General features: G+C 43.2%; 1 protein-coding gene across 1 annotated transcript; it reads left to right on the forward strand.

Annotated features, from left to right (window-relative positions):
- The first annotated feature begins 1,324 nt into the window (after positions 1–1,324).
- Positions 1,325–27,927, forward strand: SAMM50 (SAMM50 sorting and assembly machinery component). The gene is made up of 15 exons (XM_087722210.1): positions 1,325–1,400; positions 5,043–5,153; positions 6,153–6,254; positions 7,045–7,132; positions 9,955–10,061; positions 11,507–11,637; positions 12,761–12,848; positions 14,412–14,540; positions 17,160–17,231; positions 18,979–19,065; positions 20,926–20,996; positions 24,115–24,182; positions 25,497–25,643; positions 25,811–25,952; positions 27,742–27,927. Exons 1-15 carry the CDS (start codon positions 1,380–1,382, stop codon positions 27,785–27,787), a joined length of 1,410 nt encoding a protein of 469 aa, XP_087578336.1. The 5' UTR covers positions 1,325–1,379; the 3' UTR covers positions 27,788–27,927.
- The last annotated feature ends 46 nt before the right edge of the window (positions 27,928–27,973 follow it).

Below are 27,973 nucleotides of genomic sequence, written 5' to 3' on the forward strand. Positions count from 1 at the left end.
AAACAGGACAGGAAAAAGGTAAGGAACCAGGATAGGATGAGGAAAACTTGGCTTAGTAGTAGAATATTTAAGTGGGACTTTGTTGACCCCCAGTTAAACATGAACCAGCAGTTGTTAAAAATGCCAATGCTATCTTGACAGGAGCATAAAGTCCAGACTTTGGGACCTAATTAATCCATTCTGCCTTGGTTGGATCCCACCAGGAAATGTGAGGAGCACCAGAGTCAAAAATAACACTGATAAATTGGAATAATGTTTTGAGAAAGGCAAAGAAGATAGTGAAGGGTGAGAAAGCTAAGCCCTCCGAGGAGTGGTGAAAAGATTCGGGAATGTTAAGTGTTCAAAAGAGATGGTTAGGGGTGTGGTAGGTCATCCATCTTCAAGGAGCAGAATCATTCCCCCTGTCTGATTGATTGTTTCCGATTAGTCCAGGGGTGTCCAAACTTGGAAACTTTAAGACATGTGGACTTCAACTCCCAGAATTCCACAGCCACCCACAACTTTAAGACATGTGGACTTCAACTCCCAGAATTCCCCAGCCAGCCATAACTTTAAGACTTGTGGACTTCAACTCCCAGAATTCCACAGCCAGCCATAGTTTTAAGATTTGTGGATTGTGGCTGGGGAATTCTGGGAGTTGAAGTCCACAAGTCTTAAAATTATGGCTGGCTGGGGAATTCTGGGAGTTGAAGTCCACAAGTCTTAAAGCTATGGCTGGCTGGGGAATTCTGGGAGTTGAAGTCCACACGTCTTAAAGTTGTGGGTGGGTGTGGAATTCTGGGAGTTGAAGTCCACAAGTCTTAAAGTTCCCAAGTTTGGACACCCCTGGCTTAGTTCCTTTCTGTGCTGTGTATAAAGGTGCGGAGTCCAGAAGAGGACAGAGTGATTCTTCTGAGGAAAACAATATCCCGTGGAGTAATGGTGGCAGAGGCGACCAGGAACTTCTGCTCTCACTGCCCAGCCTACCCGTCAGGGTCGCTGTCCTAGGAGCAAATGGAAAACTCGCTACGGATCCCTTTGAGATACGGGAGGAAAGGCAGCGCTACAGCCTTCCGCCAGAGGGCAGCGGTGGGTTTGTTTTCTGCTTGCTTTTGCTGCCCTCCAGCGGCCCCTCGGCCATCTCGCGGCTTAGCCACTAAACAGCTTGAAAAGAACTGCTGTAAGTGTTGGCATGGAGTGGGTGGGGGAGAGGTCTTGCTAACATTTCTATCTCTAAAGTCCCACGCCGGGCTGAGGGAAGCGATCCCCTTTCCGCCCTTTTCTTTCTCCGGGCCAATCAGGAGCGGATCTTCTCCTGGGAGCTTCCGGAAGAGGAGGAGAAAGAGGCGGCCGCTGCGCATGCGCGGGAGGCGGAGCGGCGCGCTTTCCAGGCGGAGGCCATGGGGACGGTGCACGCGCGGGTAGGGAGCTCGCCCGGCTGACCTTGGCGGGAGAGGGGGCATTTGGGGGGGGGCACCGGCCGACGGTGGTCTTCTGGGCGTGTGCAGAGTGCCTCTACGCTTAGGCCGCTCCGGGGACGGTGGGTGGCTTCGGACCAACCTCGGGTGTCCCAGCAAAAGGAGGGAGGCTTGGAAGAGCCCCCTCCTCCCCATGTTAGTGGGAGATAATTGGGTTGCAGTTCAGTCCTTTCCTGCTTTAAATAAAGTGGAAAAAGACACCCCACACCCAATATGGCGTTTGGGTCCATTGATGGCATTTGTCGTTGGATTTACAGGCGTCTTTATAGGCAGTCCTCGACTTACGGCAGCTTGTTTAGTGACTGTCCACAGCGACACTGAAAAAAAATGTGACTTGGGACCGTTTTTTCTTAATCCTTTGGCAGCGGCCTCACGGTTGGGTGATCAAAACTCAGAGGCTTGGCCGCTGACTCAGATATACGACCGTTGCTATGTCCCGAGGACCCCTGATCCCCTTTTTGCGACCTTCCGACAAGCAAAGTCAACAGGGAAGCCAGATTCAACTGCGTTACTAACTTAGCAACCGCTGTGATTCACTGAACAGCTGCGGCAAGGAAGGTGGTAAAGCGAGGCCAAGCCCGCTTAGCAAGTGTCTCACTTAGCAACAGAGAGGTTGGGCTCGGTTGTAGTCGTACGTCGAGGACTACCTGCATTTTGGGCAGCCTAAGCAGAGCGCCTTGTCCTCCCTGCCCTCGTTTCTCCTGCAACGATGACCTTGCGTGGACTGAGAGGCAGGACCAGCCCCAAAACTCAAGAGTTTCCTGGCTTCTAACCTATCTGCCTTCATTCCTCCTCAGATTGGCTCTCATTTTTAGCCAATGCTTGCTTGTGTGTGTGTGTGTGTGTGTGTGTGTGCGCGCGTGCCTATGCCGCCCCCCCCCCCATGTATTGATTAGATAACAAAAAGATGCTATCAGGCTATAGAAAAAATGATTTTATTCTTGACTGGTCCCACTAAGACAGTGGTTCCCAAACTTGGCAACTTTAAGACTTGAGGACTTCAACTCCCAGAATTCTCCAGCCAGCAGAGCTGGCTGGAGAATTCTGGGAGTTGAAGTCCACAAGTCTTAAAGTTGCCAAGTTTGGGAACCACTGCACTGAGAAGCTTTCTGAGATTGGCATCCAATATCAGACAGTTTGTGAGTTACCCACTGAAGATTCTGGCGGGCCCAATACAAGTAGTCCTCGTCTTAACAACAATTCATTTAGTGACCGTTCAAAGTTACAACGGCACTGATAAGAATGACTTATGGTCATTTTCCATAGTTACAACCTTTGAAGCATCCCCATGTTCAGGTGGTCGAAATTCAGAGGCTTGGCAACTGGTTTATACTTAACGACCGTTGCTGTGTCACATGATCACCTTTTGCGGCCCTCTGACAAGCAAACCCAATGGGGACGCCAGATTTTATTTTATTTTATTTTATTAGACTTATATACCGCTTCATAGGGCTTTCAGCCCTCTCTAAGCGGTTTACAAATTTTTTAGCAAATTGAGTCAGCAACTTGCCCCCAACAACAATCCGGGTCCTCATTTCACCCACCTCAGAAGGATGGGTCGACCTTGAGCCGGTGAGATTTGAACCGCTGAACTGCAGATCACAGTCAGCTAAAGTGGCCTGCAGTACTCCACCCTTATCAACTGCCGTGATTCACTTAACAGCTGTGGCAAGGAAAGTCGTACAATGGGGCCAAACTCTTTTAACAAATCTCACTTAACAACGGAAATTTTGGGCTCCATTGCTGTTGTAGGTTGGGGACTACCTGTATAAGACAGTTCATGGGTTACTCACTCTGGACTCTGGTGGGTCCATTAAGTTTATCCTGACCTGATGAGCAAATATTCCCCATCCATGCTAGCTGAGGTATTCTGGAAGTTGAAGTCCATTCATTTTAAAATTGTCATAATTGAAAAAGGCAAGACGTTAAGACTCAATAAATGCTGAAAACTAAAGTTGATTGTGGCAATGAAGGAAGTAAGGAGATGACAGCTAGGGGAAGATACTTTGATGCCCCAAGCGATAACTTAATTGCCCTTCATGGTGTTACCCAGGGCTTATCTGTAGACACCTCCACTGCTAATATTTACTGATGCACACCTATCCAACATCATCTTAAAGACTTCCAGTGTTTGGGCTTTCACAACTTCTGGAGGCAACTTCTGTTCCACTGATCAATTGTTCTAACTGTCAGGAAATTTCTCCTCAGTTCTAAGTTGCTTCTCTCCTTGATTAGTTTCCACCCATTGCTTCTTGTTCTGCCCTCAGGTGCCTTGGAGAATAGCTTGACTCCCCCTTCTTTGTGGCAGCCCCTGAGATTTTGGAACACTGCTATCATGTCTCCCCTAGTCCTTCTTTTCATTAAACTAGACATACCCAGTTCCTGCAACTGTTCTTCATATGTTTTAGTCTCCAGTCCCCTAATTATCTTTGTTGCTCTTTTCTGCACTCTTTCTAGAGTCTCCACATCTTTTCTACATCGTGGTGACCAAAACTGAATGCAGTATTCCAAATGTGGCCTTACCAAGGCATTATAAAGTGGTATTAACACTTCACGTGATCTTGATTCTATCCCTCTGTTTATGCAGCCTAGAACTGTGTTGGTTTTTTTGGCAGCTGCTGCACACTGGTGGCTCATATTTAAATGGTTGTCCACTAGGACTCCAAGATCCCTCTCACAGTTACTACTGTTGAGCAAGGTACCACATATACTGTACCTGTGCATTTCTTTTTTCTTGCCTAAATGTAGAACCTTACTCTTTTCACCATTGAATTTCATTTTATTAGATAGTGCTCAATGTTCAAATTGGTCAAGATCCTTCTGTATCTTAAGCCTGTCTTCTGGAGTGTTGGCTATTCCTGCCAGCTTGGTGTCACCTGCAAATTTGATGAGTTCCCCATTTATTCCCTCATCCAAATCATTGATGAAGATGTTGAAGAGTACTGGGCATGAATACAACATTATCTCACTTACTTTTGTTTCCAGTGTAAAGGGATAGTGATGGCACCTAATTAAAACATTTGTTTTTGGAAGTAGAATAGAGGGTAGGGTAGAGTAGAATAGAATTTTTTATTGGCCAAGTGTGATTGGACAGAGAAGGAATTTGTCTTTGGTGCATAAGCCCTCATGGTACATAAGAAGAATAAAATACATTAATCAAGAATAAAAAGATACAACACTTGATAGTCAAGGTTACTAATAAGCTATCAAATTGTATTAGGAAACAAAAACAATATAAACCATAAAGATACAAGCAACATGGTTATAGTCATAAGTGGGAAGAGATTGATACTAGGAAGGAAGAGAAGAATAATAGTAATACAGTCTTAATAAATTATTTGACAGTGTTGTGGGAATTAGTTTAGCAGAGCGATGGCCTTCGGGGAAAAACTGTCCTTGTGTCTAGTTGTTCTGGTGTGCCGTGCCCTATAGCGTCGTTTTGAAGGTAGAAGTTGAAACAATTTATGTCCGGAATGTGATGGGTCTGTAGCTATTGTGTAGGTGGTGTGTAGGTGAAGAAACAGATCATCTAATAATCTAGTAGTTTATCTGATCGATTATAAACTACTGAATCTGCATTTTCAGAGTTTGGAGCCTCTTCCCACGAGTGGTCCTGATTTTGGTGGTGTAGGTGAAGAAGCAGAGCTTGTGGAGGTTGAACCAGAAACTAAACAAGAAATTCTTGAAAATAAAGATGTAAGTATAAAGATTCCCTGCCTTCCCCTTGATTATGTAGAGCAGGGGTCTCCAACACCCGGGCCACGGACCAGTACTGGTCCATTCCCTGTTAGAAACTGGGCTGCACAGCTGTGGTGAGCAGCGAGTCAGCAAATGAAGCTTCATCTGTATTTGCAACTGCTCCCCAGCGTTGGCCTTATCGCCTCAGCTCCACTTCAGTTCATCAGGCATTAGATTCTCCTAAGGGGAACAAACTCTACTGTGAACTCCACCTGCCCTCACCCAGTTTGTGGAAAAAATAAGTCTTCCATCAAATTGGTCCCTGGTACCAAAAAGGTTAGGGGCCACCAATATAGAGCATTGTACTGTATGCAATAAAAATGATTACTGTTACAAGTGATACATCTTTGGAACAACTGTGCCTGACATATTTAGAAATAAACTTGTCTTTTTATGTGATACTTTGCATAAATTCAGGTGGTCAAATGTAGTTAAGTATTTTTTTTTTAAAAAAGTAAAAAATCTTAAACAGAAGGATACAATTCTCTTTTTTGGGGAACATACAAGGAAAACCAAGAGGATGTATTTAATGAGTTTGTTTAGGGGAGACATTTGTTTGATCTGACTTATCAAAATAAAATCCTGGGCTTCAGTTTTGAAGAACTTGGAGGAATTAAAAATATTGGTCTTCTCGGCAAGAATTGCTTAGTCTAGGTTAGGGATGTCAAACTCCCAGCACGCCTGCTGGATGCGTCATGTGCTGGCCATGCCTATTCCTGGTTTAGCGAAGGGGGGGGGGGGAGTCCGGATACATCACAAGATGTGCTGTGATGATGTGAGTTTGACATCCCTGGTCTAGATGCTCCTAACTTTTAGGTGGTAGAGGATCTGTTTAATATTGAACACATTTCTTCACAAAATCTGTGACAAAATCTTTATGCTGATGGAATCATCATATCTACTAATGCAATTTCTAATATTTGCCCATTATTTAATACTTCTTACTTTGCTTTTTAGGTGGTTGTTCAGCATATACACTTTGAAGGACTTGGAAGAACTAAAGATGATATTATCATGTATGAAATCGGTGAAGTTTTCAAAGCTAAAAACCTGATTGATGTGAGTGCTAAAATTCCTTAACACGCTATCCAAAAATTTCAACAACTACGTTATATTAGCATCTTTATTTAATTCCATAGAAATTTAGAAATATGACTGCTCAACTTCTGTGCCCAAATAATCTCGCAAAACTTTACTAAAAAGTTTTTAGTATTTTGGAAGCAGGTTTTGAGTATCAATTTGGGATGGTGGAAAGACACTGATTTTTTTTAATGGATACAGATGTACGAATTTCAAGGGTTACTTGTGACATAATAGTATGCAAGGCTTTTCAGTATGAATTATCACAAACTCAGCCCTCTGATGAGAGTATGAAATGAATTGCCACAGGCATTTTAGGCATATTTTCATTAAATTATATGAACATTCCATAGTTAATGGCAGTTTCTTTGTGTAGCTTTTCCATGTTGCGGTGATCTTTTCATACCCCTCCAAAGGCAGTAGAAATTCTACATCTGACCTTGAAATCTGGATCAGTAAATTACTCAAATACGTACCTGTGCACATATCTGAGAAAAGGAATTGATTTTCAAGACAGTAAAGTATCTCTGGGGAGTTGGTTAATTTTTTTTTAGTGAAAGGATAAGTACATAACATGTAATCCAAAGGAATTAAAATCTAATTTTGTAAAGGTTCAAGTACAGTACTTAGAAAATTCAATTTTTTTCATGAAAATGCACAGCTCATTGAGTGAGTTGTATTAATTGGCACCAAAGGAATGGGTGTTGATTTATCATTTTGGTATTGGAAACATTTGTAATAATTTGATTATGACTTTTATATTTTGAAGGTGATGAGGAAATCACATGAAGCTCGTGAAAAGCTCCTCCGCCTAGGAATATTCAGACAAGTCGATGTACTGATCGATACATGTCAAGGTAATAATAACAGAATAACAGAGTTGGAAGGGACCTTGGAGGTCTTCTAGTCCAACCCCCTGCTCAAGCAGGAGACCCTATGGCTGTCCAGACGTTTCTTAAAAACATTCAGTGATAAGAGCACCCACAATTTCCGAAGGCGAGCCTTTCCACTGGTTAATTGCTCTCACTGTTAGGGAAATTTCTCCTTACTTCCAGGCTGCTTCTCTCCTTGATTAGCTGAAGAAGCTTCTTGGATGAGAAGTGAAATGTCTTCAAAGAAAAACCAGAAAGTCCAGTTGCCTCTTGAAAAAAGCACCTTTGGCTCTCTTCTCATCAGCTGAAATCAAATCAAATCCAAATCAAATCATTTGAAGCTATGGGCTGTTGTACTGCTCCCTGCATGGAGAGCTTTGAAAGGTTCTCGTAGACAAAAACAGTTACAAAAAGACAAAACAGTTATAAAATGTGGATCAGTAGCACATCCAACATTTTTGACCTTGGGCTTTGTGGTCCGTTTATTACAGAAGACTGTGATTAAAAGTAAAGTAAAAGTGATTTGCTTTTTCAACATACACTTAAATTGCCAAAAAAAAAAAAAAAAATTGCGCTCCCTACAATAATGATACTTCTATCCTGATTACAGTGCTGTTTTCCCCTTTTATCTGTTTATAGTTAAATCTTTTAAATTGCCAATTTTGGACCAAATTTATAAACGAAAGTCAAGTGAAATAAAAAGGAAGAGTGCAGCTTCTACACAATAGCAAGGCCCAGCTAATTCCACTAATCCCCGCTAAACCCAGATTAAGGGATGAGTCCGCCCTTCTGAAAACTTTTCTTCCCATTGTGGAGATGGAGGCTTGGGGGTATTGGCACATCTCTCTGCTGAGGATTGAAGCAATGGCAGACTTCATCCTGCATTTGCAGGAGTTAGCATGCAGAAGGAGAGCAATAGGGAAGCAAGGAAGGGCTAGTCTCCTGTCGTAGCTGGAGTTTGGATACTGCTTGCAGGTCTGTTTTATCAAGTCCAATAATCTTTCTCGTTGCCATTGTGTATTTAGGTGTTACTTGTTCTGAAAAGGGATGCGTTGGCTCAGTGGCTAGGATACTGAGCTTGCCGATCAGAAAGGTCGGCAGTTCGGCGGTTCGAATCCCTAGCACTGCGTAACGGAGTGAGCTCCCGTTACTTGTTCCAGCTTCTGCCAACCTAGCAGTTCGAAAGCATGTAAAAATGCAAGTAGAAAAATAGGAACCACCTTTGGTATGAAGGTAACAGCATTCCCTGCGCCTTCGGCATTTAGTCATAACAGCCACATGACCACAGAGACATCTTCGGATAGCGCTGGCTCTTTGGCTTAGAAACAGAGATGAGCAACGCCCCCTAGAGTCAGGAACAACTAGGACATATGTGCGAGGGGAACCTTTACCTTTACTTGTTCTGAAGTCTGGTTTAGTTTTAGTCCAAATTAGTTTTAAATTGTTATATTAAAAAAACGTCCCTTAAAAAGATCAGTTTTAGAACTTTCTTTGAAATTATTGTAGTACAGGGTAATTCTTGACTTAACAGAAGTTCATTTAGTAGCCATTCAAAGTTAAAATGGTACTGGGAAAAGTGATTTATGACCATTTTTCACATGTACGACCATTGCAGCATCCCCATGGTCATGTGATTTACACTTGGATGCTTGACAACTGATTCATCTTTACGACGGTTGCAGTGGTTATATGATTCGCTTTGGTGACCTTCTGACAAGTCCATCACATGGTCCAGTCTTCCACTGCCACGAAGGCAGATTCCTTCCATCCACACCCGGCCAGGTGCAGGAACAAAAGTGACCTTGACTTTCAAGAAAGAATGTTGTTATGGCTACACATCACCCAGCTCCCTATAATTCCCCCTTCCCATTCTCCCACAGTAGAAAGTGTGCCAGGCCTGAAATCCAAAAGGCCAAAGATAGATTCCATGCCTGACATTGTACTTGGAATCAGACTGCCTATACTAGAGTGGGAAATTGGGTATGGGCCGTGGAGTTTTTGACCCTCAGCTCCCAGCTAGTACAGGACTAGAGCTGGGGATGGAAGGGGTCAGGCATCTGGAAGTCCTTAGCTTTCCCAATTGAAATGAAGGAAACTTCAGCCTGGGTCTCTTCGGTGCCAGTCTGGCCCTCGCGCGCCAAGCCTGGGGTATCACCGATAAGTAAATCACACCTAGTTTGCCCAGTTTTGATGCTCAAAAATTCTGTGTAACTCAATCTGAATCTATCTTACTGTTCATAAGTAAGAGCCAAGGTGGCGCAGTGGTTAAATGCAGCACTGCAGGCTACTTCAGCTGACTGCAGTTCAGCAGTTCGGCTGTTCAAATCCCACCAGGCTCAAGGGTGACTCAGCCTTCCATCCTTCCGAGGTGGGTAAAATGAGGACCCGGATTGTTGTTGGGGGCAATATGCTGACTCTGTAAACCGCTTAGAGAGGGCTGAAAGCCCTATGAAGCGGTATATAAGTCTAACTATTGCTATTGCATAAGTGTACATATCCAAGGTGGCGCAGTGGTTAAATGCAGCACTGCAGGCTACTGCTAGATCAGCAGTTCAGCGGTTCAAATCTCACCGGCTCAGGGTTGACTCAGCCTTCCATCCTTCCGAGGTGGGTAAAATGAGGACCCAGATTGTTGGGGGCAATATGCTGACTCTCTGTAAACCGCTTAGAGAGGCCTGAAAGCCCTAAGAAGCGGTATATAAGTCGACTGCTATTGCTATTGCTATTGCTATTGCTATTTTCGGCCAGGGGGTCAGCCCTGTTGGCTTGACTAATAAATGCACCTGTGTGTGTGTTTGTGTCTTTAGGTGACAATGCTCTTCCAAATGGGTTAGACGTCACCTTTGATGTAACAGAACTGAGAAGACTAACTGGAAGTTACAACACCATGGTTGGCAACAACGAAGGAAGCATGGTAGGTCTTGCATCATTGGTTTTTTTGCCGAGGGTCAGCTCTGAAACATGATAACTAGGCCATCTAAATAGAAACACGATTGAAATAGTCTTCCAATTGTACACGGCCCATTTGTGCTGCTTACAGTATAGGTGGCACCTTCCTCAATTGTAGTAACTGTGAGAGGGATCTTGGAGTCCTAGTGGACAACCATTTAAATATGAGCCAGCTGTGTGCAGCAGCTGCCCAAAAAGCCAACATAGTTCTAGGCTACATAAACAGAGGGATAGAATCAAGATCACGTGAAGTGTTAATACCACTTTATAATGCCTTGGTAAAGCCACACTTGGAAACTGCATTCAGTTTTTGTCGTCAGAGATGTAAAAAAACCATGTTTAGACTTTAGAAAGTGCAGAGAAGAGCAACAAAAATGATTAAGGGACTGGAGACTAAAACACCTGAGAACGGTTGCAGGAACTGGGTATGTCTAGTTTAATGAAAAGAAGGACTACGGGAGACATGATAGCAGTGTTCCAATATCTCAGGGTTGCCATAATTAATCAGTGGAAAAACTTGCCTCCAGAAGTTGTGAATGCCCCAACACTGGACGTCTTTAAGAAGATGCTGGATAGCCATTTGTCTGAACCAGTATAGGGTTTCCTGCCTAGGCAGGGAATTGGACTAGAAGATCTCCAAGGTCCCTTCCAACTCTGCAATTGTATTGCATTGCATTGCATTGCATTGCATTGTATTGTATTGTATTCTGTAATTACTTAGGAATATGAGTTCTACGCTTTTAGATTAGTCCACCTTAGACTAAAGTAAGAAACAGAGATGAGCACCACTCCCTAGAGTTGAACATGCCTGAAAAGGGGAAAACCTTCACCTTTATTTTAGATTAAGAGAACAAGAAGTGGTTTCTTTTATTGTCTGGAAGGAAGATAGCTACTTTTCTTGTTGATCATAACAAAATATGGATCGATTAGTGTTAAGAAGGGATGCGGTGGCTCAGTGGTCAAGATGCTGAGCTTGTCGATCAGAAGGTTGGCAGTTCAGTGGTCCGAATCCCTAGTCACTTGTCCCAGCTTCTGTCAACCTAGCAGTTTGAAAGCATGTAAAAAATGCAAGTAGAAAAATAGGATCCACCTATTTGGTGGGATGGTAACAGCGTTCCGTGCGCCTTCGGCATTTAGTCATGCTGGCCATATGACCACGGAGATGTCTTCAGAGAGCACTGGCTCTTTGGCTTTGAAACAGAAATGAGGACTGCCCCCTAGAGTCGGGAACAAGTGGCACATATATGCGAGGAGAACCTTTGCATTTACCTTTTAATGTTAAGAACTGAAGACTTGGCTTTTCAAGATTGCAAGGAGAATGAAAGTTTTAAAAAGCTGATCGAGAAGCTAATGGTAAAGAGTGTGTCAGTATGAGCCACCAACCATTTTACCATCTATCGTGTACTACAGGTCCTTGGACTCAAACTGCCTAATATTTTGGGGCGTGCCGAGAAGGTGACATTCCAGTTCTCCTATGGCACCAAGGAAACGTCATACGGTCTCTCCGTCTTCAAACCACAGCCTGGTCACTTTGAAAGAAAGTAAGACTTTTAAAGTACGTGAATGCTATGGGCATACATTTTAGAGTCTCTAAAGTTCCCACCTCACATTTTCTTACTATTCACTTCTTTGCACATTGGCACCAGACACTGAGGAAACAATCTGATTGCTCTTAATTCTCCAGTATAGGCATGGGTAGAAGATGGTGGTGCCCAGTTATATGTAGAACCCGTGAATACATGCCCGTCTTTCTGAAAATCAAGCTCAGAATTCTCTCTTAAATATTTAGCTTTGGCCAAGGGAGTTTTCCTTCCAACAGTTACACATCCGCCGTGTGGGATTAATTTTCTACATTTTAAGTTCCTATGTCGAGATTATATTGTAACTTATTTTGAACGAAGTTGTTTTCCGACATTAGTGAACTTGGAAAGGAACAAACGGATGTAGAATTATATAGCTGCTCTTTCTTATTATTCATGAAGACCAATGTTATACCATTATGATAGTAAAATCTGGCAAGATAATTTGAGTCTGCATTCTGCATCCTATGAGTGGTTCTTTTCTTTTTCTTTTTTTATTTGCAGTCTGGATCCTATCTAATCACTATCATAGATTTGAGCAATAGACAGATTATAGACAGGGAAGAATCTTGTGTGGGGGGTAAAAGCTGTTATATTACCTTCCTGGTATCTTCCAGATACTTTGGATTTCCTTTCTCACAATCTTAGCATACGTTCTGTTGCTTACATCCTGTCTTATAAACTTCCTGTTTCTTCCATGATGAAAAAACATTTCTTTTGCTAATACGAGCTTGGTTTTTATTACACCAGCACAGTCTTCAAATAGTTGTGCCCCAGATTAAAATGAATACAAATATCTCAGCTGTTAATATTTCACGAGATGCGAAAGATTACTAAGCATTAAATTGTTGGCTACTTTTTTTTTAAATCTATAAGCTTTTTTCTTTTAACCCTAACCTTAAAAGTACCAAAAGTACCAAAAAAATGCAACTTTCAAAATGCAATAGTACATTTTGTTCTCTGGGGTCAAATCCTTCATAGAAACAAATGGAATAGAAGTGTTCTGTCCTTCTCAAGTCTATGTTGGGATTTTGTTGCAGGTTTTTTATTTTTTTTAAAAATTGTTTATCTTGTTTGTTTCCAGCATTTCTCTCAATGTGTACAAAGTAACTGGACAATTTCCTTGGAGTTCTCTACGTGAAACCGACAGAGGAATATCAACCGAAGTCAATGTAGGTAAAATAGAGCCATGTTGTGTACCAGCTAGTGAAGGATGGTGAATAACTGGGGAAGCCAGTGGTGTAGAGTTAGCAGAACAAACGTCTGTCTGCCATTGTTTGAGGCAGCTTCTACTTTTCCTGAGATTCTCGCCCTGGGAAAAGGTGCAGCCTTTTTAAGGGGTGGAGGGCAGATGCTATATTTGTGTTCCCATGGGTTCTGAAGCACCAATTTGGTGCTGCACGGCCCTAACATCAGTGCTTCTCTGGTGACTGCCCTGTCTTCTGCATGTCCCACATCAAGCTCTTTTCAGTGAGCTTTTAAGTAGATTGCAAAGAATCTTGCAGACAGCTGACAGACCACATTTCCTGTTCCTGGGTCACTGCATTGTTTACCTGCTGTGTTGCAACAAACTGGGATGGGGTTAGGCGTTGATCATTTTTTGTACCTGCACCGCTTCTTGACATTAGCAAGGCATGGCTTGTATCTCAACATCCTGCCCCTCATTTCAGGGAGAGCTGCTAGACACGACTGATACCTCTACTTTTCACAAATGAAGTTCATCCTATGGCTATATTGGCAACTCTGACAGCAGGAGGCTGAGATAACCTCACAGTATCTAGTAGTCCATCTCAGCTGAGCCATCTTCCCCCCAACGTAGAGATTGGCCATCCAGTTGGACCTTATTCCCAGGCTTTTATGAAACTAGTGTCTTTGGTTTCAGATTTAAAAAACAAAACATTAGCTGGCATCTTCTGCATTTTATTGGTTGTGCTAGATCAGGGGGTGTCCAAACTTGGGGAACTTTAAGACTTGTAGACTTCAACTCCCAGAATTCCCCAGCCAGCCCACAAGTCTTAAAGTTCCCAAGTTTGGACACCCCTGTGCTAGATCTTCAGAATTCTGGGCGTTGAAGTGCACACAACTTAAAGTTGCAAAGGTTGAGGAACACTGATAAACAGGTAGTCTTCAACTTACGACCACAGTTGAGCCCAAAATTTCTGTTGCTCAGTGAGACATTTGTTGAGTGAAGTTTGCCCCATTTTACGACCTTGCCAGATTTGTTAAGTGAACCACTGCAGTTGTTACATTAATAAAATGGTTGTAAAATGAATCTGGCTTCCCCATTGACTTTGCTTGTCAGAAGGTCGCAAAAGGTGATCACGTGACCCCGGGACACTGCCACTGTCATAAATATGAGCCAGTTGCTGAGCATCCAAATTGTGATCACATGACCAAGGGGATGCTGTAAAGGTGGTAAGTACGAAAAAAGTCACTTTTTTTCAGTGCCGTTCTAACTTTGAACCGTCGCTAAATGAACTGTTGTAAGTTGAGGACTACCTGTGCTGTAGATTATGCAAACATGACCAGTAAATGTTTTACCGCTGTGTGACTTTTTATAATTTTGCTGATTTTTTGATAACACATTTCACTTCGTGTACGTGAATGCATGTTTTATTATATGAATTCAATCTTCTCCACATTTAGTCCCACAAGCAAATAAAAGGGAAGATGGAGAAAACATGTAGCATTTTTCCTCATCCAAAGTTTGCATTTTTTCCCCCTTTCTTTCCAAGTTCCCTATCTGGAAAACCAACCACACCCTGAAATGGGAAACCGTCTGGAGAGAACTGGGCTGCCTTGCGAGAACGGCCTCGTTTTCTGTCCGAGAAGAAAGTGGACACTCCCTCAAGTCTTCCGTATCTGTAAGATTTTTTTTAAAAAAATTTGAACATGGACTTTTAAAGTAATGCAGTTTGCCAAGTGATGCCTGTTTAGTATGGTAAATGAAATGGACATTTTAGTGCTGAAAAAAAGGTTAATAAGATGAATGTTGTCCATAGGTATTTTATTATAATTATTACCGCGTTTCCCCGAAAATAAGACTCTGCCTTATTAATTTATTTATTTGCCACCAAAAAGGCACCTGGTCTTATTTTCGGGGAATATCATCCACTGACTAACCTCACTTGTGCACATCACCCCCAGCCTCTTTTTCCTGAGACCTTCAGGAACTACTTCTGCGGCCAGCAAGGCTTCCCTGAAGGCCTCTGCAGCCGATCACAGAGCTCTGGATCGATCCGGAGCTTTGTTATCAGCTATAGAAGCCTTCAGGAAAGCCTTGCCAGCTGCAGAAGAAATGGGCCAGCAAGGCAGGTGTTGGGGAGTGCGAGGCTTGGATATAACTGTCTGAAAGTAAGTAGTAGGGCAACTCCACCCCCCCACATCCCCACCCAGTGGTGGGTTTCAAAAATTGTTCGAACCTACTCTGTGGGTGTGGCCTCCTTTGTGGGAGTGGCTTGCCGCCCATGTGACCGGATGGGAGTGGCTTGCCGCCCATGTGACCGGATATGAAGATGCCGACGACACTTGTCAGAACCACCTTAAATTACCTCACACACAGCACTGGCATGCATAAGAATATGATGTAAACTTGTTTTTTAAAAGGCATCTTTGGTTTGCGTTAAAACAACTTCAACACACGCAATGTTCCGATTGCACCACAAACGCAGTAGTCATCCTTACCTTTCACAGAGCCACTGAGTTTTATAAATATGAGCATGATAGTGTAGAATAATCATATCCAAGGACCAGTGGTGGGTTTCAAAAAAGTTTGGAGCCTCTTCTGTAGGTGTGGCCTGCTTTCCGGGTCCACTGATGGAACCTCTTCTAACCGGTTCGGTAGATTTGACGAACCGGTTCTACCAAATAGGTGCGAACTGGTAGGAACCCACCTCTGTCCCCACCCTACCTTAATTTTTGCCCATGCACTCTGGAGTGGGCGGGATCTTAATTAGGACTTATTTTGGGGTAGAGCTTATATTGGGCACATGTATAAAAATCAAGCTAGGACTTACTTTCAGGGTAAGTCATATTTCCGGGGAAAACGGGATATTTTTATTACTAGTTTATAAATACTCTGTATAACAAATTGATCTAGACCAGTGATGGCTAACCTTTTTTTGTTGCCTGCCGATAGCACATGCACGCGCCCACACCCATAATGCAACTCCCGCACAGGGACACATGACCCCACCCCACCCCGTGCATGCACGCATGACCCCTCCCTGCTCCCCCCCCATGCATATGCTCTGCCCCTCCTCCCATTTTTGGCTTCCAGGCTGGTGCAGGTGCCCCATTTTGGGCCTGGAAGGCCTCCTGCACCAACCTGGAAGCCAAAATAGGGCGCAGGGGCACTGCACAAGGCCCCATAATGCAATGTGAGCATGCCTCGCGCAAGCACGTCCCCCGCATGCACCCCGCCCCACATGTGCAGCAATGTCCCGAAGACCAGCTGACTTGGGAGCTGTGCGCGGATGCGCGGTGGGGCTAGGCTGGGGCAATGACTGGCCTGCCTGCAGAGAGTGCCCTGTGTGCCACCTGTGGCATGCATGCCATAGATTTGCCATCATGGATCTACAGGGCGGGGCATAACCTTTTCCTAGGGGGTCACAGCAACACTTGTAATAACAACACAAATAATTCATACACCATTCGAAAGCCCATCAAAAACTGAGTTTATTGACACGATTTAATAGTCAGTATGACCACCATTAGCCCTTCGAACAGCATTCAAACGAGGTGGATAAGAACACAACAAATCTTCAAACAGTTCCGTTCGATTTTCCAGATTTTTCAACACAGTTTCCAAATTCATTCTCAAAGTTTCAACCGAAACAAATTTAACATTTAATAGCTCATTCAATTCAGTTTTTTATGGGCTTTAAAATGAGGTGTCGCGGAAGTTGTAAACTGCTGTCGATCTTGCTGTGACCCCCTAGGAAAAGGTTATGCCCCGCCCTCTGGAAAATCTGGAAAATCGAACGGAACTGTTTGAAGATTTGTTGTGTTCTTATCCACCTCGTTTGAATGCTGTTCGAAGGGCTAATGGTGGTCATACTGACTATTAAATCGTGTCAATAAACTCAGCTTTTGATGGGCTTTCGAATGGTGTATGAATTATTTGTGTTGTTATTACAAGTGTTGCTGTGACCCCCTAGGAAAAGGTTATGCCCCGCCCTGTAGACAATGCATTGTTTATTAAGCACTTGTGTAATTTAAAGAAGAAAAAAATGTATAAATAAAAATCATTTTAAAAAAAGATGAATGTTGCCCATTCTTAACAAGAATTCAAATCTACTAGTTCTGCAGAATTATGGAGACATTTAGTTTCAAACTGCCAGAGAATCTCTGTTTTATTTTCCTTTTGAAGCTCTCTAACATTGAAATAAAGAATAATAGATTCCAAGCACTGTTTTCTCAACCCACAAGGTTAGCATTTAATGCTGCCTTATCAACGTTCATATTTTGTTTCTTGTTTGTAGCATGCCATGGTAATTGATTCTCGAAACTCTTCAATCTTGCCTAAACGAGGAGCTTTGCTGAAGATAAATCAGGTATTAATACTTAATTAACTAAGTTTCATTGTAATATGGAGAAAAATAATGCATTTGGGTAAAAAAACGTGGAAAATCCAAATAGCGAAGGGAGAGATGGAATCTGACAAGGGTTGAGGGATTTTTTTGGTCCTGTCAAGTCAGTATTGATTTCTGGCAATTGCTGGAAAAACCCCTGAAATATTCTTGCCAAGGTCTCAAAAGCAGTTTGCCTTTGCCTCTTCCTAGAGCTGAAATAAAGTGATTGACCCAAGGTCACCCAAGTTGGCTTGTGCCTCAGGTGGGAACTAGAACTCACGGTCCCCCAGTTTCTAGCCTGATGCTTTACCACTATACAGATCTGGCAGTAGCCTGTGAAAAAGGGCAATGGTGAACCCGTGTCAACCACAAATTAAACCTGAGCCAGCACTGTGGTGCAGTGGCTAAAAAGGCCAATGTTATCTTGCGGTGCATTAAAAGAAGAAAGGCTTTAGATCACAGGAAGTAATTTTGTTCTGTGTCCTGTACAAATAAAGGAGAATATTTGTAGCTCAGGGTTGAAGTGAAGGCTTAATACATTTCAAGTTATCTGAAGGCTTAATACATTTCCCTTTGGGTTTCTTTTTTTGAAGGCTAAACATATCCACATCCTTCAACCATTCCTAGAAGGCTTGGTTTCCAGCCCCTTCTCTGAACTCCAGTCTGTCAGTGCACATTTTAGACTCTGATGCCCAAATGTTCTTGTAGACCTTTCATTACCCAAACTAGGTAACATACAATACAATACAATAGCAGAGTTGGAAGGGACCTTGGAGGTCTTCTAGTCCAACCCCCTGCCTAGGCAGGAAACCCTATAGTTTTTCAGACAAATGGCTATCCAACATCTTCTTAAAGACTTCCAGTGTTGGGGCTTTCACAACTTCTGGAGGCAACTTCTGTTCCACTGATGAATTGTTCTAACTGTCAGGAAATTTCTCCTCAGTTCTAAGTTGCTTCTCTCCTTGATTAGTAGTTTGTAGTTTGTAGTTTAAGTTTATTTATAGGCCGCCCTTTTCCCTGAGGGGACTCAGGGCGGCTTACAACTTATATAGGAAGGGGAAACATACAATGACATATAGGACAATACATAATTAAAAGAATAAAGCAACATTCATCATTCGGGCGGGGATTGATTATAATCTTTAACCCCAGGCCTGACGGGATAGCCAGGTCTTTTGAGGGCTGTGCGAAAGGTCTGAAGGGTGGTGAGGGTACGAATCTCCACGGGAGATCGTTCCAAAGGGTCGAAGCTGCCACCCATTGCTTCTTGTTCTACACTCAGGTGCCTTGGAGAATAGTTTGACCCCCTCTTCTTTGTGGCAGCCCCTGAGATATTGGAACACTGCTATCATGTCTCCCGTAGTCCTTCTTTTCATTAAACTAGACATACCCAGTTCCTGCAGCCGTTCTTCATATGTGTTAGTCTCCAGTCCCCTCATCATCCTTGTTGCTCTTCTCTGTACTCTTTCTAGAGTCTCCACATCTCTAAAGTACCTTCAGCTGTATGATTCTATCATACTCTGCATACTATCTGCAATGCAAGGTATGCAGCATGAATTCTCCCCTCTACATCAATCATGTAGCTTGGCACAGTTGAGCAGTTTTTGCAATAATGTCCTTTTCGTTTATAGCAGCACTTAATTTGTTAGTTTAAAATCTAGAGTATTGGGCACCCAGTTTATTGTCTCTGAATTCCCCCTCCACCAACCTCCCTCCTTTTTTTTCCCAGGAGCTTGCTGGATACACTGGTGGCGATGTGAGCTTTCTGAAGGAGGATTTTGAACTTCAGTTAAACAAGCGCCTCTTATGGGACTCGGTAAGAATTCCACTTCAGCCTTTCACACATTGTTCCTGGCAGGAAATGACTTTGCCTTCATCATTCGTTTGGAATGTCACTGTCAGACCTGCCGCCACTTAAACTCCTAAATAGAAGTGATCCTTGGCTCCATTTTTTGTTGGGAAAGGTATTATTTTTTTAGAAGGCAACTGTATCGCAGAAATGCATATAGCCAGAACTGTGAATTACTCTTCAAAATCCCTTCAACCTTTTTCTCCTTTAGTTACCCTTCCATTGTCCGCCCCCTGTCAGATTCCGGCAGGATGTTTTCATAACGGTCAAGCGTAGGATGCAGGCGGCATGCCAGATGACTTTGAAGCAGCGTCTCGAAGAAATAGAGCAGTGTTTCTCAACCTTGGCAACTTGAAGATGTCTGGACTTCAACTCCTAGAATTCCCCAGCCAGCGAATGCTGGCTGGGGAATTCTGGGAGTTGAAGTCCGGACATCTTCAAGTTGCCAAGGTTGAGAAACACTGAAATAGAGCATTTGCTTTCGTTTTCCCCTTTGCTTTCCCCCCACCCCTTAGTTCATGGCACTGAATAGTAGGGAATAGTCCGTCCCTGAATAGTAAGGAAGCACAAGCAAGCATTGAAGTGGCAGCTGACAGTCATGACATAGTATATTTAGAATATTTATTTCTATTTTAAAAATATTGAATTCCATAATGTATAGCACTGAATGAACAGGCCAGTGTAAAACCAGTTCCTTGCTTATGCCAGCATTTCTCAACTTTGGCAGCTTTAAGACGGGTGGACTTCAAGTCCCAAAATTCACCAGTCAGCAAGCGAGTTGATTCTGGGAATTGAAGTCCATTCATCTTAAAGCTGCTACATTTAAGACATTGGCTTATGCTGACAAGCTTTTTCAAAGTGGGGAACCATAGAGATGTTATTATTTTGGGGAAGTCATGAGTCAGTGTGAGGTAGGAGAGATTTCAGTCATTGGTTCTTGGACAGCAGCCACTCCTTGTCACAAACTCTTCTGAAACCTAAATCAGTTTCAGAAGTATTTGGTAATATCGTGGTGGAAGGTTGGAGAGAACTAAAACGTTTGCATGGGATAAAGCTTAGATACTTTCATGAAGTTGAGAAACCTATTTGAAACCAATTCAAAGTGGTGGTGTACAGGATGGTCAAGGAAACGATGTATGCTTCTGTTTTGACTGACTTTTGAAAGTGGTCAACAGGGACCTCCAGCTTTTTATCCTGCCTCCATCTCCCTAGGACGATCTGGCTTTTGATGTCAAGGATCCAGGTAACACCCCCCCTCCCCCCCAACGAAAGAATCCAAGACTTGAGTTTCCTCAAAGTTCCATTTTATTAGAGATGTCCTATGGGCACATCTTGGAAAACCCAAATCTGAAAGCTTCCAGGTTTTCTCCACCCAAGTGGAAGTTCCAAGCCCCTGCCCAGCACCCACATGTCCATCACATGGTTCAATCAGTGCACCCGCCCAACTGGAGGCGCCACGCCGTCACACCACGCCAGGTGCAGACCGAATGTCCTTGACTCTCTGAGAAAGTAATGTTATTATGGCTAGATATCCCTGCGACTCCATGCAATTCCTGCCCCTCCCAGTTTCCCACAGCACTAAATGTGGCAATCCTGAAGAATTCAAGAAAAAAATGATCTCCAGGGTTGACATTTGGAGAGTACAGGTGCAGATGTTTCATCTTAGCTCCATTCTTTGAAATGCACTGAAAATGCTTTTCTGCAATGAAAACGTTTTATTAAGAAAAGTGTGTGTGCTCAAAAAAAGTCAGTTTCATCAAATGTTTTATTTTTTTTACACATTCTGAATAAACGGCTTCCATTTAAGAGATTTCTGTTTTTCTGAAGGTTCTCTCAGCTTCTCTTTGGGGTGGAATGTTGCTTCCCATCGGAGACAAACCATCAAGTATTGCCGACAGGTATGTAGGGCTGTGTTGGGGCCCGCCAGTGGCCAGAGGAGCTGGCAGCAGATTCGGACAGTGGGGAGGTTGGGGAGGAACATGGGCCAGTCCTGGAGTCTGGGGAAGGCTCTGATGAAGGCTCTGTGTCAGAGGCAGAGAGGGGGGCCAGGGCCATATACCAGTTATCAGCTGCCTTCAGAGTCAGACATCAGTGAGGCAGATGAACAGCGGGAGCCTGTTCCCAGTGTGCGCATGCACAGAGTTGCCAGACAAAGGGAACAGCTAAAGAGCAGGGGTCGACTTGGGAGTAAGGCCACAGATGGACGATGAATGGCCCCTCCCAGAGGAAATAAAAGAGGAGCGAAAGGGGAGTGGAGTTTGCAGGAGATAATAGTTCGCTTAATTGGTTTGTGACTGAGACTTCCTTGCCAAGTTGTGCAGATATCGGCCTGGCAGCTCTCCACGCTGGATAAGGTCTGTGGCTGTAATTTCTCCCTTGAGAGATTTTGCTAGATGTGAATGAGCAGAATTCACAATAAATTAATGAAAGGGGTTTTTGTCGGAGTTTGCTTCATGCTCTTGGGAAGTCTCGGTCAGAACAGGCTGATTGGTATGCTTTGGATTAGATTTATTCTCCCTTCATTACAGGCAGCACACTTTGTAAAATTCCCTTCACATATTTCGTACGCCCTTCCAGTTGAGGTCCACAGAACTTATTCCTCCATTTAGTGTAATGTAGGAGTTTGCTATTGGTCAGCACTACCTAAATCAGTGTTCTTCAGCTTCAGCGAATTTCAGATGTGTGGGCTTCAACTCCCAGAATTCAATTTAGAGGTTCCTGAGACTGAAACCATGGATGATGCCCAGCCATTAAATCAGTACCGCTCACTTACCACAGTCATGATTTATGATGGAAATTCCAAGTTGCATTATGATTGTACTTATAATGGATTAAAGTAGTTTATATATAATGGTTTAGCAATGGATCATAACTATTAGTCTTAATGGAGTTTTTTTTCCTACTGTACAGAAGAATATGAAGTTTCTGTTACATTTTTGCCAGTCAACGGTTTAAAAACAGTTTGTCTTAATAAAATAAGTAGATGGACTTGTTCCAGGAATCCAGTTAATCTGCAATAATCGGATTATAAAAGTTGTTGCCATTTATAAAATATGAAATACATTTGCTTTATTTTAACAGAAGAATGTTTCACTCAATTAACTGTGAAATTCTGAATAATGTCCTGTGCAGGCTCTAGATAATTTTACATTTGGTGATTGATTGATCCAACTTTCTTAGCACTGATAGCATCATTGCATTATTATGGTTCATCGCCCAGTCAGCCAGATTTTCATACTCAATTTGACATTTTTGTCTACCTATGGAGTTCTTCCCAAGGATCTGAAATAAGATGGATGTTTGTGGTGTTAAAGGTATTGTTGCAGGATGTAAGCTGTTCTAAGTAAAGCTGCCTTTTGCAATTGACGGATGATGATTTGCCAATGCCAGTAGTATTCAGATGGTGTTCCAGTTGCTTTGGGATTGCATCCAATAGTGCCTATTACTATTGGTATTACCTTTGCTTGCTTTTGCCATAGCCAGATATACTTGTTCTGACCTAGGCTTCCTTAAAAAGCATGAAGCAGAGTCTTGGTCCCGGCAAAACCTCTTTTATTTACACGACTGTGAATTCCTTTCATTCACAGTCAGCAAGGCTTGGCAAACAGTCTCCCAGAGGAATATTTATCAACACGAACCTTAGCTTGCTTGTAGAACTGCCAGATAACTAGTTTCCAAATGCAGGGCAAGGCAACACTTGGCACAGAGGCTCTTACAGTCACAAAGAGAGCTTTCCACTCTTAAAACGACCGAATGAACGAATTGGTCCCTGCAAAAGCCCACTCCCCATTCGTTCCTTTTTTGTTTCCTATGGAAGGAGCAGGGGTGGGTTTCTCGTCCCGTTCCAACCGGTTTGGTTGGAACGGGGCCGGCGGCGTCCTCGTGCACGCGCGCAGTGCACGCATGCGTACTAGCGTCTGTGCGATGCTCCAGCTGCTCCTGGAGGATCACGCAGGCGCTGTATGCGTCCTGTGCATGCGTGGAAGCGCAGAACTCGTCAAAACCGGGTAAGAAATGCGGGCGGGCAGGTGGACCCTTCGGCGTTCCCGGAAGTTACTTACTTCTGGGTTCGCCGACCAACCGGTTCGCGGGGACCGCCGCGAACCGCCTGAAACCCACCCCTGGAAAGGAGCCAATCACCTCCAAGGTATGACTTTGCTCCCAAGTCAACCCTGCTTTCTTAGTTGTTCTTGTCTTCTGGCAGCTCTGCGCATGCGCACACTGGGAACAGACTCCAGCTGTTCCTCTGCCTCACTGCTGTCTAGCTCCCTCTCTGCCTCTGATGCAGAGCCCTCCTCTGAGCTCCCCTCAGCCCACCAGGACTGGCCCATGTTCCTCCCCAACCTCTTCACTATCCGACTCTGCTGCCAACTTCACTGGCCACTGGCCACTCAATTTCTGCAACACTTAACAGAATAATCATGTTTGCGGGGTTTGAAGGGGTTGGGTGCTTTCTCTTGTATTCTGCTGTCTCCAGGTACTGCCACATCCACTATCCAGACTTTTTTGCCTTTCTTATTGACAGTTGTTTTGTCTGGGACGTAATGTGGCAGATGCCCGTCTGTTTGAATTCTAAAGTCCCAGAGGACTTTTTCATTTTCTATTACTTGCTCTATTTTATGGTCCCACCAGTTCTCTATTTTATGGTCCCACCTGATAGGCAAACCGTATTTCTTGCAGATCTTCTAATGCACTGTTGTTGCTGCTCCACCATGCTGTTGCTTGTAGACAATACTATTTTTATTAGTAGTAACATGAATATACTAATTCAATTTCAGTTGTTAATCAGAAAGATTCCCTCTGTTTAAGGCAGGGCCCTGGGTTTATTGCAGTATTTTGCTGCAAATATACAGTGGGGAAAAAAATCTCAGAATCACAGAGATTGGTATCTAAGAATACATGAAGCATATTACACTGTAAAATGTTCAAGTTGCAATTATTCGCTTAGTGGTTTATAATATAGATAGATACTTCCCTTTCTTGAATTTTTCTTTTCTCTCTCCACTTTTCCTTTAGATTTTATCTTGGTGGCCCCACAAGTGTACGTGGATTCAGCATGTACAGTATTGGACCTCAAAGCGAAGGTATGCGTTTCTTTAACCCGTTACTTTGCATTCGTGTTAGAGATCAAGCAATTCTTGTTGAAAGGTTGCTTAACAATTGAGCAACTTACAGACTATAAACCCCCATCCTGGCTTGTTGGCAGAAGGAATGGAAACCACGCTCTGGAGTCTACCAGGATAGGGATATAGACAAACAGGATCTAATTGAAAGAAGATGGAGACGCTGTTGTGCTCCCCAAGAGCACAATCACAATTGGGGTTCCCTCCCAAGTTCTGCTTACAGAGCAAGTGGACTAAGGTGGCTTTTGCAGAGTTTTTGGTTGGTGTGTCAGTTGCGAAATTACTTGGCATACAATGCACTGGACATTGTCACTTTCATCCTAGTTATGTCTGTATCAGAATATTGTAATTTACTTTAGATGGGAGATTTAATTTCTATCTAAATATATTTAACCTTATTTCATTCTTTGACAAAGGGATTAAATTAGCAGACCAGTGAAATGCTATGGACATAGTATACTTAGATTTCGGTAAGGCATTTGACAAAGTAGACCACAAACTACTTCTTGGTAAGCTAGAAAAATGTGGGATAGACAATATCATCACCAGCATGACCTGTCAAAACCGCAGTAGACAAAACCGCGCTCGATGAAAGCGTGTACCTGACGTCATCAGCAGTGCGACGAAATTTTTTTAAAATAAATTAAATTGAAATTAAAATAAAATTAAAGCAAGCCGATTCACATAAAGGTAAGGGTTAGGGTTAGGGTTAGGGTTAGGGTTAGGTTAAGGGTTAGGGTTAGGTTTAGGGTTACGTTAAGCGTTAGGGTTAGGTTTAGCATTAGGTTAAGGGTTAGCGTTAGGTTAAGGGTTAGGTTTAGGGTTAGGTTTGGGGTTAGGTTTGGGGGGTTAGGGTAAGGTTTTCGCTTTAATTTTAAATTTACCGCTCACAGCGCGATGTTTTTGTCGCGCTGTGATGACGTCACGTACGCGCTTTCGTCGAGCGCGCTTTTGTCTACCGCGGTTTTGTGGGGGAACCCATCACCAGATGGATTTGTAACTGGCTGACAAAAAGTGCTCAGTACAGCTTCTGTTGCTGTTTTAGTTTTTTTTCTTTTTTTTACAGCTTCCTATCTAGCAATTTAGTATATTCTCCATTGGCTATAATTGCGTTGCTGCTAAGGTATATAACTCTGCCTGAAATGTTTCACTGCATTTCTTGTGAGAGAAATACCTGCAGAGTAACTGTGAATTTTTCTTTCAGATGAAGACGACTCTGCTTTGAAAAATGTCTCTTGGATTTGTAATCTGGCAATTATTTTTCTGCGATTTTAGGTGATTACCTTGGAGGAGAGGCTTACTGGGCTGGGGGTCTGCATCTCTACACCCCTCTTCCTTTTCGGCCAGGTCAAGGCGGTTTTGGAGATCTTTTTCGGACGCACTTCTTCCTCAATGCTGGCAATCTCTGCAACCTTAATTATGGTAAGGGCCAGACTACTGCAATGCGCTGTACCTGGGGCTGGCCTTGAACGCTCAGAAGCTTCTGTGGTGCAAAATGCAGCAATGCGGGGAGCTACGTAGGCTCTGCAAGCTGCATTGGTTGTGCCAGTGTCTGCTGCTAGTCTTCCCACCTTCCTTTTTCTTCTCAGGGGAAGGACCAAGGGCTCACCTTCAAAAACTGGCCGAGTGCATCCGGTGGTCTTACGGGGCTGGCATAGTCCTGAGGCTTGGCAACATTGCACGACTGGAACTCAACTACTGCATCCCGATGGGAGTACAAAGTGGAGATAGGTACGTTGGTTGGTTTGTGTTCGGTCGCTGCAGCTCAGAACATAACCGCAAAGCCCCGTCAGGCTTCAAGACAATAATCCCACTTCCAAGTAGAAAACACCTGGGTGCAAACATTTCTGGAATGGTCAAAACATCTGTTTACAACTTCAAAGAGCGTGTTTCTAATTCAATAGCTGGGCCAGGGGTCGGCAACCTTAAACATTCAACAACCTTAAACATTCAAAGAGCCACAAAGGTCCTAACCGGAAGCCCCTCCATTAATTCTGGAGCCGACCGGAAGTCCTGTCCATCCACCACGGAGTCTCTTCCTAGCGTGGCATGCTTTTTCCTCTACCTGTTTTCTAACTGAAAGCCCTATCAATTGTGGAGCTGACCGGAAAACCCGCCCCTTGCCATAGAGTCCCCTGGCGTGTCCTCCCCTTCCCCCCAACCGGAAGCTCCTCTTAAAATTGTGGTGCCGACTGGCAATAGGGAGCCGCAGCAGAGGAATGAAAGAGCCACATGCGGCTCCAGAGCTGCAGGTTGCTAACCCCTGCCCTGGGCTAAAAGGAATTAGATTTTTGGTTGGTTGTTGTTCTTTTCCATTTGGCCTAAAATCAGAATTGGGCCTCGAGAGGAGAAAGTGTGCTGTAGCAGAGAAAAATGCTCCTTAACTTGCCGCAGAAAGTATAGCACTGAACCTATCATTATCATGATCTGTTTAGATTACTAAGTCCGCAGGTTATATAGGAGATATATTGAATTGGTTCTTTTTCGGTGATTCTAAAGAGCATGCCATCATTCTTAAAAGTAAAAGAATGAGCCGTTCAGGATCACAACCTGGTGTGTTTTGCACATTCCAAACCATTTTCAGACACGAAGTTGCCTTCAGGAAACAATAATAATAAATGGACTCCTTTGATACATTAGAGAGATTGATAAAAGGAATGTCTTACCCGCATAGTATTTGTTTCCAGAGAGTAAGACATGTTTGTGTCCTGTTTATTGGAAGCACCCGCTGCCTTTAGATTTTTAGATTTAAAACATTTATTTTTATTTAGTTCTAGATGTTGGAAAGGTGAAACTTAATAGCCCTAGGAAATAGACATTGAATCACAAAATAAACCTATATACCCGATTGTATTAAAAACTGACTTCACGATTAAGCCCTTTTGTTTTGTTTTGTTTTGTTATTTTTCCTGGAGTTTTGAGCTGTCTTAGAACAAAAAATTTTTTTGTTATTATTGGAAACTAGGTGATTAGCCGGTGTTGCCCCGGTATTTATTTATAGAAGGAACATATACAGACCAAATGTAATTTCTAATGTTGGATTTTCCCCCTTACCAGAGGGAGCCCCCTTGTGGAGTACTGTGAAGTATTACCATAGCAACTCTAATGCGCTGTATAGTAGAAACCATTTTAAGGCACAACAGGCTGTATCATAACAGAACACACACCCTGAGGGATGTTAGGAGTGTCTTACCCGCATAATATTTGTTTCCAGAGAGTAAGTCATGTGCATCCATTTAGAAACCCAGGGAAGGCGAACACCACAGGTTCTTTTTGCAGACTTTTTTTTGACCATATGGCTAGAAAGTAGGATTTTCCTGGGGTCACAAATATGTCTGCTGTGAGTTGCCACCTAGCTTAAGAACCGTGGCTCTTTGGAGGGCATCTGTGTACCGAGTTTGGTTGAAATTGCTCAAGGCGTTCCAGAGTTATGCTGACGCACACACACATTTATATGTTTTGAATTTATTGGGGAAAAGAGGATATCATTCCTAACTCTTTTTTTCCTTTGCTTTTCCAGAATATGTGATGGAGTTCAGTTTGGAGCGGGAATAAGATTCCTGTAATATCGGTGGCCTTTGGCGGTGTTGGTCCAAAAAGAGTGGCTAAATTCAAGTGTCACGGTGTGATATGCCCAAATATATTTTTATTGAAGTATAATTATGTGTGAAGGATTAACTTCAATTAAAAACTGGAAAAAAAAACATTTTATGTGTTTTATCTTTGATTCGGTCAAAGATAACGTGACCTTT

The sequence above is a fragment of the Thamnophis sirtalis genome, unplaced genomic scaffold (assembly GCF_051295495.1).
Source record: "Thamnophis sirtalis isolate CommonGarterSnake01/CBP01778 unplaced genomic scaffold, rThaSir2_p1.2 scaffold_9, whole genome shotgun sequence".
Classification (NCBI taxonomy): Eukaryota; Metazoa; Chordata; class Lepidosauria; order Squamata; family Natricidae; genus Thamnophis; species Thamnophis sirtalis.